The sequence below is a fragment of the Mastigoproctus giganteus genome, chromosome 10 (assembly GCF_048544385.1).
Source record: "Mastigoproctus giganteus isolate SK-2022 chromosome 10, ASM4854438v1, whole genome shotgun sequence".
Lineage (NCBI taxonomy): Eukaryota > Metazoa > Arthropoda > Arachnida > Uropygi > Thelyphonidae > Mastigoproctus > Mastigoproctus giganteus.
The window spans coordinates 176,805,204-176,824,086 of NC_143584.1; the positions used below are offsets into that span (position 1 = coordinate 176,805,204).

The 18,883-nt window shown below is 36.4% G+C and overlaps 1 protein-coding gene across 1 annotated transcript; it reads left to right on the top strand.

The window, feature by feature from the left end:
• The first annotated feature begins 1,508 nt into the window (after positions 1–1,508).
• LOC150079554 (uncharacterized) lies at positions 1,509–17,034 on the top strand. The gene is made up of 5 exons (XM_090383107.1): positions 1,509–1,606; positions 8,664–8,878; positions 12,387–12,522; positions 12,736–12,878; positions 16,693–17,034. Exons 1-5 carry the CDS (start codon positions 1,564–1,566, stop codon positions 17,032–17,034), a joined length of 879 nt encoding a protein of 292 aa, XP_090239233.1. The 5' UTR covers positions 1,509–1,563.
• The last annotated feature ends 1,849 nt before the right edge of the window (positions 17,035–18,883 follow it).

Consider the following 18,883-nt stretch of genomic DNA (forward strand, 5'->3'; position numbering starts at 1 on the left):
CGAACACTATCAGGCCCAACTCGACTATGGCCAAAACCGCAGAAACATTGATAAAAGCATCAGAAACGAGTCCGACTGTGTGATGTTTTTCTTCAGGAATTAGAAAGCGTGGAAGACAGTGACTGAAAAATGCTTTTGGCTTTATTCTATTTTTAGAAGATGCAGAGAAAGATTCTCTCTTGCATCATTTATCCATCATAGTACTAAATACTACTAATAAAAGAAAAATTGATTACAAATACGCAAATTCTCGCTGGATGTTTTCAGATCGCATAAAGAAATAATGGCCACCGTTGGAGAAAGAAAAGGGAATTAAATAACAAAATAAATGGAATTTTAAAGAGAATAATGATCTCTGGTTTGTTGCTTACGTTAGAAGATCGCGACTGGAAAATATCTCCTTAAAATTCATGAATAGAAAACTCTGGAGGGTAGAGATTAACCGAACAAGACAGGTTTAAAGCCACTACCAGAAAGGGTAGTTTAATGTCGGGTTTATTTCTTTTTCCTAGAATTAGCCAATTGATAATTGGCTCACGTATTGCGCAGTCCGATCTCCTTTCTTGTTCGTGCAAGAAGAGATATCCTCTCACTAATAGTTCCTAAATTACTGGCGCAGGTTTTTCCCACTTGTGTAAACATGTCACTTCTAATGTTTCCTTGTCTACGATCTCCAACAAAGTTGGTGTCATCCTTTCCAGCGCATTATTTTTCCAACGTTACACGCAACACTTCTCTTTTGGTAGAGCAACGTCAGCGCCAACATCCTCTCACTGAATTTTTACTCCTTCCGGTGCAGTTGGTAACTTTTAAAATTGGAATTACAATCTTTCTCTTGTCTCTCGTGCGAGCACGAGTTGGCAACCCCCCCCCCCACACCCAACCCCCAAAAATGACACTTGCGTGAGTTTAACTCTTTAATCTTTTTTTGCCTCGAACTTATTGGGTGCACGAGATTTAAATATTGCGTGTCACCTATAGGCCTGCTTTACTTTGAACGAGCTGTTTATTTTATTTATTTTTTAGATCGTTTTTAGAGGTGCGTTTATTTAAGGGAGGTGCTGTAAGGTGTTTTCACACACTGCAATGAATTTGGAGTAGAAGCTTGTTAGAGTTGTTTTTAATAAATACTTAGGCAATTAAGGCGGTTGAGGTGTCAAAAATTATTTAAAAAAAAAAAGAAAGCTCGATAATCCGAACCCCGTTAATCCGAATCTCGTTAACGAAACAGATTTCAGTTTAAAATAGGCAATTAAGGCGATTGAGATGTCAAATATGCCTGCCCTATAAATCGAATGTATGCAACGATTATTTAAAAATATATCTCGATAATCCGAACCTCGTTAATCCAAATCTCGTTAACGAAACAGATTTCAAAGTGCTCAATTCAACCCTTTGCATAGTATTAAGTTTCTCTCAGATGATTGATTAAATGCGGTACAAGATATATTTATAGGTATGAGGATTTACTGAACAGTGCATTGTTCTATTTCAGTTCCTTCGTTTAAGCTTACTTACTCCTGGAGCTTAAATATACGCCTGACTGCTCTGCTGTGAAGTAACATGACAATATCCTTGGTTGGACTAATTGTCGCCTGTTTAGAAGGTAAGTTTGTACAATATGTCTAACGCTGCATTAAATTTGAAATTCCTGAACGATGAGGGGGGCACCAGTGCCCTGTATTTTATGATAAATTTTAAATTGGTGACGTTTATACGCATGCCTTCAAGTGTACTTAGAATTGATCCGATAGTAGATAGAATCTACAAATATAGAGAAAAATGGATGAATCACTTGGATAGGATGCATCCAGCAAGACTACCAAAGAAGATTCTGAAATATCGGCCAGCTGGAAGAAGAGATCCAGGACACCTAAAGAAAAGATCGATTGAGATCAGGGCAAGCAACCTGGACTAAATCCTTGAAAGCATGATGTTGATCTTCAAATATACAAGAAATCGCGCCTTTGCTAATAAAGAATAAAATTAATAAAGAAAGAGTTATCCGCTTTTTTTGCAGATCAAAGGGACTAATTCCAGAGAAATCCAGCACGTAGCACAAGCTTGGTATGGACCAAGATGTCATATGCAAGACAGAAATTTGTTTTTGGTGTATTCAGTTCAAAAACTGTGATCTTCTGATAACAGTTTATGTAGAGTTACGGATGGGAATTGTTTGTTCATCCGCTACGCAGTCCCGATCTATTGTGGGACATGACAATATCCTTGGTCTTGTAACCAAGGATATTGTCATGAAATGTATTGGAACCGATTCCGGTGATGAAGATGACGCTAAACGGCGTCTTGAAATCTTGCTGAATGGAGATTCTCCTGAATTTTGTAACATGGGCATTACTGCACTTTTAATACTGCGGGAGAAATGCGCGCATGTTGGATAATTACTCCAAAAAGCAGAGTAAGCTAAAGTGTTCTCATTTCAGTGCTATTTCATTGTTCTACGATTAAATGCCTTGGGCTTCCTCGGTACGGGAACTGTTGGCATCCACTGGTATTACACTTTCTCCAGCAGATGCGGGATTCTTTGTGGTATTCACCACCATACGTGATTATAGGAGACTGCTGCACCCATACGATTTGTGCTTCTTCGTACGTGTGCTGATAGTAACACATTTCGTTTAGTACGTGTATAGTTGGCCCGCCTCCTCGCGGTGTGGACGAGTATTGGGAAGCAGCGTACCTGGTGGTCGCTGCTTCCTGATAACTAAGTGGCCAGAAACAACTAAACAACACAGCAGCACACATACTACGTAACATAGCACTGCACTCATTTTTTGGCCATTGTATAGGGTTTTGTATATCATTACACTATTTCATCTGTATATTTTCTCCGCTTTTGTGAGGGCAGCACGTGGAGAGAGAGAGATCTGTAAAACGATTTTTTTAACGATCATCATCAGCCATTTTAAATCCACTGTAGGATGAAGGCCACTCCAGCAACTTTCCAGTTCCTTCTGGTTTGTGCAATGGCCATCCATTTACTACCCACAAACTCATGAATTTCATCTATCCATCTCCGCCTTTGTCTTCCAGGATTTCTTCTAGCTCCTCTTGGGTACTATTCTGTTATTTTTAGTCCATCTGTCCTCATGTCTTCGAGCTATGTGTCCTGCCCAAGACCATTTTAGTTCTTTAGTTTTGATAAGAATGTCCTTTACTTGAGTTTGCTGCCTAATCCGTGTGTTTCTCTTCTTATCTAACAGTCTGATTCCCAATATAATTCGTTCCATTCTTCGCTGTGTAGTTCTTAGCTTCTCTTTCATTCTTTTGGTGAGTGCCCAAGTTTCACTTCCATAAGTCATATGGTGGGGAGTATACAGTGGTTCATTATTTTACGTTTCAGACAAACTGGGATATTGCTCTTCAGTATGTGACTATATTTCCTGAATGCTATCCATCCAAAATTTATTCTTCTCTTGACTTCCAGCCATTTATCATTATTACAGCTAATAACTTGTCCCAGATAAGTATATGACTCCACCTTTTCAGTTACTGCTCCTTCAATCATTATTTCCCTTTCCGTGGCATACTTGTTCATCATTACTTTTGTTTTAGCCATATTCATCTTTAGTCCAAAATCCTTACTAACTGTGCATAACTGATTAAGATTTTCCTCTAATTCTTTGGGATCGTGGCTTATGACCACAATGTCATCTGCAAATCGTAAATGGTTTAGGTACTCTCCATTCACATTGACTGCTTTCTGCAACAAGTCTAATCTTCTGAAAGCTTCCTCAAGGGCAGCAGTAAACAGCTTCGGAGATATTGTGTCTCCCTATCGAACTCCTTTCTCGAATTTAAATTTGCTACTGTCTTTGTCTAGTCTAATAAAGGATGTAGCACTCTCATATATTTTCTTCAAAATCATAATATATGGAGTATCTATGCCTTGTCTTTCCAGTGCCCGAAACATTGCCTTATGCTGTATGGAGTCAAATGCCTTTTCATAATCCAAAAATGCCAGGCATAATGGTGTTTTATATTCATTTGCTTTCTCCATTAGCTGTGATATTACATGAAGGTGATCCATAGTTGAGAATCCTGTCCTAAAGCCAGCTTGCTCTTTCGGTTGATTCTCATCAAGTATTCTTTCTAATCTGTTAGTAATGACCCTTGTGAACAACTCGTAGATGTGGGATAACAAGGTAATTGGTCTATAATTTCCAATTTCTGATTTATTTCCTTTCTTATGCAGCAAAACTATGGTTGCATTATTCCACTGCTTAGGCATCACACCTTTTCTAATGCACTTTGTGAAGAGCCTTGCCAGTTTTTGTGTTATGTCTCTTCCTCCCAATTTTAACAACTCTACAGTAACTTCATCTTCTCCCGGGGCTTTCCGATTCTTCATTTTCTTCAATGCATGTTCTACCTCATCAGAAAGAATATCGGGTGTGTCGTATGTGTTGCTAATTTGCAATTCATCTTCCCCACTGCTGGCATCATTCCCCTGCTCCTTGTATAATTCTCTATAGTAGTCTTCTGCTATTTGAATTATGCCTTCTCTGCTATTTATAAGTACACCATCGCTATTCTTCAGTTTCAGTATCATTTGTCTTTCTGTATTACTGCTCATGGCTGCTGATTTAAATCCTTTGTTTTCCCTTAATGCTTGTTCTACTTTTCTTGTGTTAAATCTTCTTATGTCCTCTCTGAGTCTCTTTCTAATGGCTTTGCATAACTCAGTATACTCAATTTTCTCCCTGTCAGTGTTTTTCTTGCTCTTCATTTGTCGTCTTTGGTTCATCATGACAAGTGTTTCTTGACTAATTTTTTCTTCTTTGGATTTCTTTTTCCCTATAGGTTTCTTGGGCTTTACAACTTTCAGAAAGTTGTAATTTTCCTCGTCATATCTTGGTCCTGAACAGTCTGCAGAACCTCAAACTTGTTCTTAAGTTCCAGTACATACTGCTCTTTCTCCTCTTCTGTTATCTCAAAGACCTTTGTATTATTTACTCTAGTCAGTTTTTTCATTTCCTTTCCTACGTCTATATCAAGTGTACATCTTACCATTCTGTGATCACTTCCAACATTTACCTTATTCAGGACGGTAACATCATTCACAATATATCTTCTGTTAGTGAGGATGAAGTCGATTTCATTAGTTGTTAATCCATTTGGACTCTTCCATGTCCACTTTCTGTTCACCCTTTTCTTGAAAAAAGTGTTCATTACTGACAGTCCTTGAGATTCTGCAAATTCCATAACTCTTTCACCAATTCCAAAATTTCCTATAGTTCCCCTTTCTGCACTGTTTTGTCTTTTTCCAACCTTAGCATTGAAGTCCCCCATAATAATAGTGTAGTGGGTTTTCTGCTCATCAAGAAGACTCTCGATTTCGGTGTACATTTCTTCAACCTCTTCATCATCATGGCTCGATGTTGGTGCATAAATCATTATAACCTTTAGCTTGTACCTCTTATAAATCCTGAGTATTAGTCTTGACACCCTTGGTGATGTGCTTTTGAATTCCAAAATGTTGTTTTTAAAATCTTTATGGACCAGAAACCCAACTCTACCTTCCCACCTTTTTAACGATAAGTACAGGCAATTCGAACCAAGGATAAAGGATCGCGCTCTAACGCAGCCGGCCCTATCACGGGCGATCGCAAATGTTTTAATTAAATTCACATTTGAATTTCATAATTTACATTCATAAATTTTGATTTGAAAGGATCTCTTCAAAGGTGCGTGTGTGTGTGTTTGCCCTCACTCGGTACTTTCTTGGCAGTGTACATATTTTGAGAATGATGTCATGACAAGATCACTTCAGCTTCTAGACCAGGAATCCCCAATCTGTTTCTTACGCACCAGTGATTTTCTAAATTAAATATTCTGTTTGAAATCATGCCACTTAGTATCAGCTTAAGCATTTCATGTTTTGAAAGAGAGAGTTTCTTAGGGCTGCAGAGCTTAGAAACTAGGCATCTTAGAGGAAACCAGATAGAGGAGTATAAATATTTGAGAGGCGAAATAGAATGAATGATGGTGAAATTTTTACTGTCATAAATGGTTCCTGAACTAGGTGCTATTCACAGAGATTTAGATTGGAATGCAAGAGGGTTTTATTTTAGCTAGCGAGTTGTTGATTACTGGAATAAGTTGCCTCTATGGGTACTTGAGGCTGACAGCTTGAGGATATTCAAAGGTGAGCTAAAGAGCTTGTCCGCTGGATTGAAAATTTGTACGCTGGATTGAAACTTGGTTTGAAAAGTTGGAAATCGTTTGTGTGTTCTAAATATCCTGCCTGGATTTCGAAGAGAGAAATTCAACCCACGGGCCAAAGAGTTTTCCCCACACGTGTTATAAATAAGAGTCTTGTTATTTTAAACATTTATTTCATTATTATAATAACAAAAAAACAGAGAAACAATAATAAACTAGAGAGAGAGAGACTGATACGTTAACTTTTTCTTATTCCATCTTAGTTTTACGTTTTTCTTTTCGATGTTCAGAAAGAATAAAACCAACCCCCGAACCAATCTAATTTCAAGCTACAGGAAACTGTTTTTCATTTTACATAAACAAAATGAACTGTAGCTAAAATGAATTGCTTCTGCATATTTTTGTTCTCTGCGCTGATTTATTCATCCATAAAGACTGCACTCCACCGATACTCTCTGATGAACTTTGGTGATCTCATATTTCTTTTTCACAATCTACCATTTTTTTTCATAAATAATAGTTTCACAACTTTCGAGTCAGATAAGTGAAGGATTTCTTTCAGAACAAAATCGAATTTGGCAACCGAAATAAGATTTCTTGGCGCTGAAGAACTTCATTATAGACAAAAGTTTAGACATCATTTCTTATTCTTTGAAATCTGCTTCTTTCAATCAATCTCTTTTGCAGCTCTTCCTCTTCTTCCTCTTAGAGTTGGTCCACATTTTTTTACTATTAACTACCTACATCACTTAGGGTTGTAATTGTTTTAAAAACTTCCATTTCTCCCACTCCTTTTCACGAAGTCCCCAAGAGATGAATACCCTGTCATGTTCTAATATTCATATCGTTAGAGAAAAGCTGTTAAATTATTTAAAATACAGCAACAGTCCAAATTTCACGCAAGTGAATTTTGTAGCTGATGGCATCTTCAGTGTTCTTTGATGTTCACTCTCATCAAAATCAGATAGAGTCTGTTCGTTACATATTTTTTATCATATAAGTGCTTATTTATGAAGCCACTGTTTCGTACCCCAAGATCGACATTCATTTTTACTTTAACTTCCTGTTTTATTCATGAATATGTCGCTGAGATGAGAGTATGAAAGTTGTGATAAAATGTATTATAACAAATTCGCTTTAAATAAATTTATCGTTAGCTGGAAAATTCGAGGTTCTCTCATAGGAACATTGTAAATTACATTTACAAGTTCATAAAAACTAAACGAGCAGCATAACTTCAAGTAGAATTTATAATAACTGTCTGGAATTGTGGCAGGCATAATATAGTTCGATAACAGAAAGAGGCACCCTGTTTATTTATTAATATACATTGCAGTCGATGGGTTGAATCACTGCCACTGATTTGTTCTGATTCTTCTATCTAGATGTTTAATAGACGAGTTGCTTTGAGTCTTTTCTTTAAAATAATCTTAAATTTCCTTTTAGAGAGCAGCATACCAGGATTATTCATTCTCTCTTTGGAATAGCAAACCTCAGCTACTTAAGAGAATTACATGAACCATTCCTCTATGATTCCTCTATGCTGTTGTTAAAAGTTAAAAAAATTAGAATTATTGTAAATGAATAGCTAAAAATTTGATTATAATATTTGAGATGAAAGGCAACAGATTATGGAAGAAGAGTGATTCTAGTCCATACGTTTTCCATAACTAGCACTTCTTAATAATTCTCCTTAAACTATTGGTAAGATGGGAGTCAAATATAAAGCAATTTTGGTTAACTAGGTTGGCTAATCCCAATGCAGAGTGGCATTTAGAAGACATGGTTTGTACAATGCGAAATTTCTAAAGGAGAAAAAGAACGCAACGTATTGCCATCAGAAAAAAACAATAGATACCATTTACAATCTTGGTAGTCTTCATCAACTTAATGAGGGAATCTTCTTCTTCTTCTGGCATTATAAACCAGAGTGGGTCTTAGCCTTCTCAACGATGTTCCACCAGTAAGCCTTCCCAGAAGTCAAACTTCTCCAATTTCTTCTTCTCTCTCCATCTTTTTTGGAGGACAGCCTTTAAAAACAGTTGGAGAAACGCAACCTCGTTCAAAAATCTTCCTGATATTAAAGCCAAAAATTCGTTCGATCTATTTCAGCCAAAACACCAAAGGAAATATCGATTAGGATTTCTTTAGAGTAGAATTCAAAGATGGTAACGACTCTTTAATGCAGGTGGTGTTGGGCGAAAAGTTGGATTCAAATAGATTTACTTTAGGTAAGATGGAAATAGAGCAAATGATACATGAAAATAAGAACGGCAGAAGCCACCAACATTATTAGAGAGATTAGGACATGGGGCAATTTTTCGGCGTTTAGATTTTGCAATCCATTTTGGTTATTATTAGAACATATATATGTTCTATTTTTGATTTTGATTTCATTAAAAAAATAAAACTGTGATACAGAAGTCTAAATATTGATTAGAGCAAAATATTCCAATACCTACACTCTTTTCTCTTTCTAGAATTAGCCTTTTCTCATGCTGTTACAATTACAATGTTTGACGTCCAGTCACCCACTGTTATTGGGGAGTCCTTACACCTTACTTGCAGCTTCGATGTTGACAACGAAGAACTTTATTCTGTTAGGTGGTACAAAGATAACATCGAGTTCTATAGGTTTATACCAAAGGAATGGCCACAAGTCAAATTCTTGCCACTACCAGGCGTTCGAGTAGATGTAAGTGTCAAATAAGTGTGTTTACATTTTCTTTTTTGAAGGGTAAAACGTAGTTGATTTATTATCTGATTTTATATAAACTTATCGCGAATAAAACGCGAGAATCGAATAGATATAATCACCAGTTAATAGAGCAGTTTCAGGGGGAAAGGATGCTGCGAATAGGTTAACTTCATTTTGTAAAGAAATGTAAAATATGTTAGTAAATACGGTATTGATGTTTTACTACAATGAAAGAGTTTAATACCTGAAAAAATGAAGATTTTATTTTTCTATATAAGAAGAAGGATCCGCAAATACTTCAAATTATTCACTATGGCATAAAATAACAATTTTATAATAAACGAAACGTGCGTATACTATTCCTAACCTAACAGTGTCAAATTCTCAAAGCAATAACAAAATAAAATTTAGATATCGTAATTGAAAACATATTTTTTCCATTGAAAAATATATGAAAATGAATACTGAGTAAGATAATATTGCCAGTCTTTTTTTTTTAGAGTTTAATATTGGAATTTCAGAGTCGGAGGACGTTTCTTTCAGTTGCAACTTATTCGATGGCAAACATGATAAGATTTAAGCGTGATCGAAAAAAAACTAAAATGGAATCCCATAAGAGTTATTGCACTGGAAACCCGATGCCTTGGCAGTTAAAATCGCGGTGTCCTGTGAAAGCGTAGAGTTTCCTTTGAATTTGCAAAACAGAGTGAAACTTTAGTGGTAGAGAAACGCCAGGGAATAAAGCTAGGAGAAATCAAAGAAGAAAAGAAAGCCCGAAAGAAAGCGAAAATAAAAATAAAATTGACCATCATAACTTCCAGTTAGAATGTTTATGTAATAGATTCAAATGAAATGATGTACACTTTGTCCACAGTATTTAAATAAAGTGTATACTCGGCAGAATTTTTTTTTAAAATTAGTTCACTTAAAATTCATTAAATGAAAGGATCAAATCTCACGAGTCCACCAATATTTTCTAATAGTCAGTCAAGACGAGCATCGTGTTCTCCACTGGTGTCTTCAAAATTTCTGATGGAACGTTCAGTATTTCCAAACTGATTGTGTCCGTCAAATCTAATTGATGATGTTAAACTTCATCAATTCATTGAATCACTGCTTATGATGTTGAGACGAGTAATAAGACTTGGGTGGCGTTCTTAGAAATGTCTTGCAATATTTAATACGATTCTTCTCGATCGAGGAAGCCTTGATACTTGTTTTCGTTGATACGCTCTGAGGGCTGCAATAACACCGTCGCCATTCTTTTAATAAAGTTTAATTAAAAGTGCTTTGTCTTTAGGCAACATATTAAAAGGAACTTGACTGGATATGGTTACTTAAGTTAGAGATACGTCTTCAAGCTTTTCATCTTAAGGAAAGAATAACACCACGACAAGAAAGCCCTTGAATTTTCCGATTTCAGAGTCATTCATTTTCATAACTAAAGAAGAAGCTGAGTTGTTTAAAGCACTTCATGTATTTAGTGGGAAGAAATATTCCTAGTGAAAATATCTGCATTTTTGAATATTAAATTGTTTTCTATATACTAGTGAAGAGAATATAGTTTAAAAATGTCCACCGTTGTCTGCTTCCTTTGTTTTCCTGTTTCTTTTGTTATTTTCGGATTCAGAAAAAAACTTTTAATCTTCTCCATACTGTAGTTTTCAGTGCCTTAAGTTCAGCCTCGGTACCAATCTAACGCATTTTAAGTGCAGATTTTTGTCTGCCCCTCCTACATTTTCATTTTGTCGGAAACCTGTTATTTTTGCTGATTTTTCTTCTCACTCACACCTAAGGAAAACATAAACGCACGCACACACACACACACACACCCTACTACTAAATGCTAACGAGATTCGGTTGCACAAGTTATAGTGAACTAGAACTAGATTACTTCGACTGCTTGCCACGAAAAAAAAGTAGGAAAAGAAAAGATCCACCATCTTCTGAGTTACTTAATTTGATTGATAATTTTAAGGACGGGAGAAGTTGTTGTCGATCACGTCACCAGAGCTGCGACAAAAGTAAAGAATTTTAAAGAGAGAAAAATTTTTTGAAGATCATATTGCACGAGCTACATAATTAAAACTTGAACTTGAAGCTACATAAATAATTGGATCACTAAAATAGATTGGATTAAATGCACACATGATTATGCATGGACATTTACAGTATTCTATAAAAAAATATATGAAATGTTGTTGAGGCCAATCCTAAGTGGAAATCTGGTTCACATCATTAAGATATTTGAATATGAATGTCTATACTCAAGAGATTCGCAAGATGTGAGCATTTGCTTCCCTGTTAGTATGATGTGCGATGCGTGAAGCTACTTGTACAGGGGCTTAGAGATGTTATCCAAATGACTAACATTATAGAGTATGTTCTTGTTTGTACTCCGGCACGACCACCAGATCAGTGGAGTTTACAATAAATCAATCAATACAAATGTTAATCGTATTTAGCAGTCACGGGCTTGAACCCCGGCCCACTCAAAGAACGTGTACTGCTGCAGTCGCGCTCCTGATCACCCCGCTACGTCAAGTCTGTTCATGTTTATTTAACCAGTGAGTTGCATACCTTATGGAACCACATTAACCATGACAGAAAGGACTGCACAATGGATTACAAATTTATAAATATATATAAAACTACATTATTGGGTAGTCAAAGTAAAATAAACAAATTTACCGTAATTTATGCCAAAGTTGACTTACGTCTAAATCTCTACATTAGAGAAGAAAAAGATTTGGATGGTGAAGTTAAGTACACTATGCAGAAGAGAATTATGCAAAATGGCTCCAAAACATTCTACTAAGGTGGCATCATAATTTATGACTTCGGCTATTCTAGTGCAGTCCTCCTTTGTGTAGTGAAAGATCAAGTCGAATTATTGCATGATCCATGACAGAGCTTGGTACATCTGGGTTAACGCTACTTATGTGTTGCGTGATGTCTGCCATCTGATCCACTATCGTGTGTAAATCGTTTTGGTAGACACGCTTATTTATATAACCCTATAACGACTAGTCTAAAGTATTCAGATCACATGAGTGAGAAGGCCAGGAGTTCAGTAAAGTTCCACTTATTACATAGTTATCAGTAGTTGTCTTCTTGAACAAGTTCTTGGGCGTGGCGATTTTGTTGGAGTGCTATTTTAAACGAAGATGACATCCTCAAGGCATCAAAAAGGTTTTAATTCAAGTATCCCTTCATAGAAACATTTAATGGTAATGTACTTGATCAGAATGCAAATGTTCCATAATATTTTGCTATCGGCCTTGTGAGGAGATTGATGGCAAGATAGAGAGGTAACTCGTTTTGCCCATAAGATCTCCAACTTATGAAAATTAAATGAATTTGAATGCCAACTTAAAATACCTTTTCAATTATGAGCTCAATTTGTCAATTTTTTCTAAAAATGCGTTAATTATTGATTATTATAATAAAGCGAGGATTATTTTATAAATTTTGACAGCCAGTTGCCATTTTCTTTTATATATAGCTATCGAAGTCTGGTAGTAGCGCCATTTATTTGCGAGATGTTGACCTAGACACAGCAGGAATGTATACTTGTCAGGTGTCCACAGAATCGTCTGTCCACAGGTGTGTCCAAGAGAAGAAGGAACTGAAAATTATAGGTAAGCTTATGATCTGTTTTTCAATTATGTCTGATTAAACTTTGGCATCATTATCATAAAAGTTGGTTTTTGAGCTAATTAATGGTAATCAGTTAATAATGAAGATGCTAATGAAATGGAAGAATAGAAGTATGTTAATAATTTTCTTTAAAAAATAGAAATTTATTACATGTAACTAAATTAATTTAATTTACCTCAAATTTGCCTTTCTAGTGCCTCCCACTGAGGGTCCTGCCATTAGTGGGGAACAATCAAGGTATAACATTGGAGATAATGTTACAGTGACCTGCACTTCAGCAAAGTCCAAACCAGTTCCAGTCCTAAAATGGTACATAAATGACAATGCAGTTAGTGAGGTAAATTTGATGTTTTATTCTTCTGATTTCAGTTCAGATAATTGAAAATGAATTAATACGCGTTATAGTTTGCACAGACTTATTTTGTTTTTATAAGTTTCAGTTACTGTGCTTTAAGTAAGATTCTTAGATCTCTTTCCTTTATTTTTGAGGATAAATAATATGGCTTTTTTCCTGTGATTGTTTTTGAAGGTCATCATTCGTTTCAAGTAGTGGTTCCTCTTGTGTATCATTTTCTTTTAGTGTTTTTTTATTCATTCCTCTTCTGAAATTTCTTTTGATAGACGCTTATGATTCTTTTCAGTTTTCTTTTTATGGGCTGTAGTTTTTCTGCTGTATTTACACTTTTATAAATTCTTTTACTCCCATGTTTTTGTTGATTTTCGATTTACGAAGAATTTTCAGGTTTTCTTTGTCTTTTGAAGAACAGCTTAAGACTACTTAGTAGTACTTATGCTAGATTTCAGCCGCTTCATTCCCACGTGTGGAAGATTGCGGATGCCAATCAATCTTCATGCAACTACGAATACGATGTGCTTCATCCGTTTTGGAATTCATTCTTCTTAATTCTGAAACTCAGAACTTACTTACATAAACTTCATTGTACATTTTAAACACTAGAATTGTACATCTAGTGCCACTTTATTAGGAACACCACCAGCCGTTTTCATAAGATGGAGCTCCATCCTTTAGTAACAACATCAGATATTCGTACTACGAATATCTGATGGTGTGGAAAGGTAGTCGGCTTGAAACACGTAGAATGCGTATCTCGGACACGGAAACCCTGCTGGAGTTTCCATGTAAGATTGTCTCGGGTGTATCAAGATTGATTCAGATAACTGAATTGCATGTAGCGAACATCGATCTTGTAGTCAGAAACAGAAGAGGTCACTGATGGTTGAAATAAAGTTCAGCAAGACTCAAGAGGACGGTTACAGTGGACTCAGGAACATCACACTGGATAGTGAAAGATTAGAAAAACGTTGCTTGGTGTGACAAATTCATGTTTCGGGTGCACATTGGAGCTACTTGATTCTAGTGAACTAATATTAGGGTGTCACAAGTTATCTGCAAATTGTTCCCGAAGAAGCGCACCTCTTCGTGTTTCAATATTCATCCGCGAATGGGTTCTTCCAACATTATGATAAGCCATGTTACAAGTCCAAAATTGCACAATATAGTTTCCAATAACATGAGGGTAAATGAACGCACGGGATGGCTATTCCCAGTCACCAGATTTCGATCCAATCCATTCGAGCACCTGTGGGATGAGCGTTTCGGAGTAGAGATCTATAACCATCCTATTTTCAACAGTTCTGGAAAGAAATTGAGTCAACATAGACCAGTAACCACAATGACACGGTGTCTATTCCTCTTTCAGTCCATACCACGATGAAGCTAGGTTTTTCTAAGGACCAAAGGAGAAATCTACTCCCTGTTATCTGGAGGGGGATCTTTTCTGAGGACCAAAGGAGAAATCTATTCGTGTTCTGACCATTTTGTTTAACTTCTGCTATCATAATGGTCGTTATCCTTTCGCTTTTAAGCAGGCTCATATAATTCTAGTCTGCAAAAATGAAGATAGAACTGATCCCACAGGAATACTTATAATGTGTTAAGGAGTATATTTAGTATGCGTTAAATTAAGAAATATTTACTTTCTTACGTCGTTTAAAAAAACCCAGTCCTAAGCATGAATTTGAGAAGCTTCAGTTTCGCACACAGCGAAGAGAAAAGTAAGTATATAACAGAATGCCATTTCAGATGAGCAATATACAGGGTTATCCAATTCAAATGCAATGTTGTTTGCGATACAACAAAATTTTATTGAAAACGGATGCAGGATTTAATAAAACCAGTCGTATAATGTGCTTGTCTAGATATGCAATTCACATTCCTCTTGTGTATCTGATGCATCTCTGAGAAGATATTTCCTTACGTATCATCCAGGATATGTGTGTTGTTTACGGATGATTTATTCTTTAGCGCATTGTGCCGAGAACGATCCGGATTTGACAAAATGATTGAATGTTCTTCTCAAAAGAAGTCCATCTCGTGCTGCATTAAGAAATAGTTTACCGATTTTAAAATATCACCGCTTTCACAGTTAACTTATCTTCTGCCATCTATACCACATAGCTCACTCCATATCCGATATTGCGTGTTGTGCTCTGTTGCCATAGCTACCGAGGTATAGATGGCTGGCCAATGGGCCAGGAGATAAAGGGATAATCCTACATATGCACTGACCTACCATTAATATCCAGACACCCCTCCACGGGTGGGAAAACAGGTCCTATGGATGCAACACGTCACAGAACCTACTATAAGTATGCACACTGGGCTTCGAACAGACAATTGCGAAAGTGGGAATGCGAGATGATACGTTCAACAGAATTAAGACTTCCAAAGTGGAAGCTTTCTGTACGAGACATCGCAATCGCTCTGGGGGAACCCTAGGTCAATGGTTAGTGACGTCATATGCAAATGGAAGAGGAATGGAACTGAATCTGCCAAAAAACCGCCTGGGAAACCCCGAAAACATACAGAACGGAACAAGGAAATTCTGCGAAGAACTGTGTGCGCGCAAATCGTAATTTGCCATTGTCTTAAGTTACACAAACTCTCCGTGAGAGTATTGGGACTAATGTCAGGACTAATACAATACGAAGGACATTCCATGATATGGGTTACAATGGTCATGCAGCGGTTCACAAGCCATTGATGACCTCAACAAATGCTACACACCGATTAACATGGTGTAAGGAGCGCTAATCCTGGACTGTACAGCAGTGGAAAACAGTCCTATGGATAGACGAGTCGAGGTTCGCGCTCTACCAGTCTGATAGTGGTTCCTGGGTGTGGCGAATACCAGGGGAACAATTCCTTCCTGATTTTATCCTCCCAACAATAAAGTTTTGTGGAGGCAGTATTATGGTATGGAGCTACTTTTCATGGTTTGGCTTAGGCCCATTAGTCGTTATCTACAAAACCATGAATGCTGTTCAATACCAAGACAACCTGGACAATTATGCACTTCCAGCATTATGGCAAAACTTTGGGGAAGGCCCATATCTGTATCAGCAACATAACGCGCCATTCCGTACTGCTCGGGTCGTAACAAATTGGTATGAGGACATGGGTGTAGAAAAGTTGGATTGACCAGCCCAGAGAACTGATCTGAACCTTATCGAGCATCTTTGGGATGTATTGGATCGTCGGGTACGTGCACTTCTCCCTAAAACCCAAGTTTTAGGGAGAAGATTCAGCAACCAGTCATTAGTTCTGTGACTCATGGGTGGTTGCTGAATATCAAATCCATCACGACTACCAATACGCAGTCTTGAAATACTCTTCATCTGATTTACCAAATGTGATCATATTCAGAGAAACAGATTAATAGAACTTCAATGAATTATGGATTTAATAAAATGATAACTAAACCATCTTCATTAAAAAAAAAATAAGAATCCATTTTTACTGCTAATGAAAGACCTTCCCTCCAAAACACACTTTCGGTTTCACGAGCCACTAGTTTTGACAGTTTCTCGTGCGATTAATATACCAAGCAACAATATTATAATGGATTTAGGTATTCCCAAGTGAATGATCAATCACTTGAGATGCTGAAGTATCGGCAAAAGAAAGAGAAACTTTTGGAGTTTCCATAGAAACTGTTAGCTTGTTATTGAACCTTTATTTTAACTATAAAATAGTTATTGGAAATGATGGCGTATTTTGAATTTTTCATACTTAACGATATTTAAGATTTTTATCCATAAATATTTTATCTATTAATTTTTCTCTCCAGGTGGAATCACAGTACGCGACAGACTACAGTGTGACGCTACATCCGGACAAATTAGAGACGTCTGTACTAAGTCTACAGTTCTTACTGTCCAAAGAGAAAGTTCACCACAACAAACTTATATTGAAATGCACGGCCAGCTTCGCTAACCTCGTTACCACGGTAACCAAGGAAGCTGTGGTGATCGGCCTGCAGAAGTCTTCCAGCTACAAAAAGAACGTCACGGAAGACAGCAAAGGAGAAACAGAAATAATAATTCCTACCTATACAAATGGAGCCTTTACACGCTGCTTCTTCGATCTTTTAATTCTCGTGTTTTGTACAATAAAGTGGATTTTTTCTTAAAAGATCTCGGGTGTTTTTATTATGGCTTAATTATAAATATTAAAAGCAAAACAATAAAACAGAAAAGGCAATCTCTGATATTAATTCTCGAGAGACTGAATTTCTAGCGACCGAATTCGCTTTTTTTTTATTTAATATATTCGCTTCGGATATAAATAATTCATACTTTCACTGCGTGAGAGGAGACGAATACATCGAGAGCCAAAATCTTTCAATCTATTCCCAGTAATGCATTTGAATAAATAAAGAAATGATATTTTAATAAAATTGTTTTATATATAGTATGTGAATCTAGATGGAGGAATATAAATTACGCAAGAGGATAATTATTATTTTGGAAGTGTATTTAAATGAACGTTTGGAATAAACAACCTCCATTAGACTGAACAATGGAATAAAGGAGAAATCGTTGAAAATCCATACTGATGTTGTTGAGTTCTAGGAGAATCAACTACCGAGACCGATTAACTCGGCCACGTTGTGAAAAAAGGCCCATAAAAATTCCTTACGCCATCCATAGACTCCAACATGCGTGGGGAGGATGGCCATTCTACTAACTGTGTTACCCACGAAGGCTGGATTTATTGAAATAATCGAAGAGTGGACTTAGAAGATGTGGACTACAAAGGTTGACTATTGAACATCTAAGAGGAGATCTTCTTAGATGTTCAATTTGTCTTTAAAAGGGAACAAAAGAACAGATCGAGATGGAGAACGGAATTATAATTTTTGCCAACACAGTTAAGGTCATGAAGTATCAGTATATGATGGCTCTAAACTGTGGTATACTATTATTGGGTTGCCTTTTTCTGAATGGTAAACTCAAGTTTAGTTTTTCCAGGGAGTATATTAGAAGGCCAAACAGTATCTTGTTGGATCCTCATGGATTCAACTAGTTGTCGAGGTATATTGATTGTAACTTAAAGCCCTTGCTGTAGTAGTAATTTTTGGGGTCCCTTCAGTAAAAAGCATAGCAAATTACGCAATTGTATACCACGATCTGATGCATCCAACATCTTAAGTATCCAGTTTCTTCAGCAGTTACCCTTTTTGGAATCAGAAGTCCCATCCTTCGACTTTATTAAAAATTCTGGATATTTAATATAAATCCTTGGATTTTGGCATCGGAGTTTTGTTACAGTAATTACTCTCAAGACTTTCTCTTTTTGGAACTTTAGTAATTCGAAAAGAGCGAGGACTTAGAAAGTTTTTTTTCAAAAAGAAGTAAAATTAATCTTTAAAATGAATGAACAATTCAGATATTTATGTTTTTGTTTGAAGAATACGTGAAATACAAAACCCTACAAGAAACAATTTTTCAACTTTTTTTTTAAACTTAACGACATCAAAAACAACCGAAGTAGATTAAAATTGCTTATTATATTCCGAGGAAGGGAAAAAAATCGAGTTTGATAAAATAATAGAGGTTTCAGAAAGTTCCCAAGCATTTATTTTCATTAATAAGGACACCGCGTATGGAAATGTGAGACGCCATTTTTTTTGTGTGTTTAAGAATAAAAAGTGAGCTGGAATAGATAGAAAGGGAGACAATATGCACAAGCTGTTGCCCCTCTTTCAACGCGGATCATTCTGAAGTATTAAAGCACGCACGTGATCCACAATTTAAAATCGTTCTGAGCCAAATCTTTCAGTTTGAAAAGCTGCCAAAGGAGCTTTTAGGAAAATGTCATTTCTTTTTTTTTTTTAACTTCAAAACAACACATCAGAATTTTCTTTTTCTTTTCTCTTTAGTAATCGTCTTTGTTAAACAGCCCTACGATGTCATATTTAAAGCGTCCTTTTTCCTTGCAGTTGACACCTCGCTGAAAATTGATTTCTTTCAAGCTCC

Excerpts from the sequence above, each read along its gene's own strand:
- LOC150079554 (XM_090383107.1), top strand. The coding sequence starts at position 1,564 with ATGACAATATCCTTGGTTGGACTAATTGTCGCCTGTTTAGAAG. Across the intron at positions 8,879-12,386 it reads TACCAGGCGTTCGAGTAGAT|CTATCGAAGTCTGGTAGTAG; the intron begins GTAAGTGTCAAA and ends TTTTATATATAG. Across the intron at positions 12,879-16,692 it reads ATGACAATGCAGTTAGTGAG|GTGGAATCACAGTACGCGAC; the intron begins GTAAATTTGATG and ends TTTTCTCTCCAG.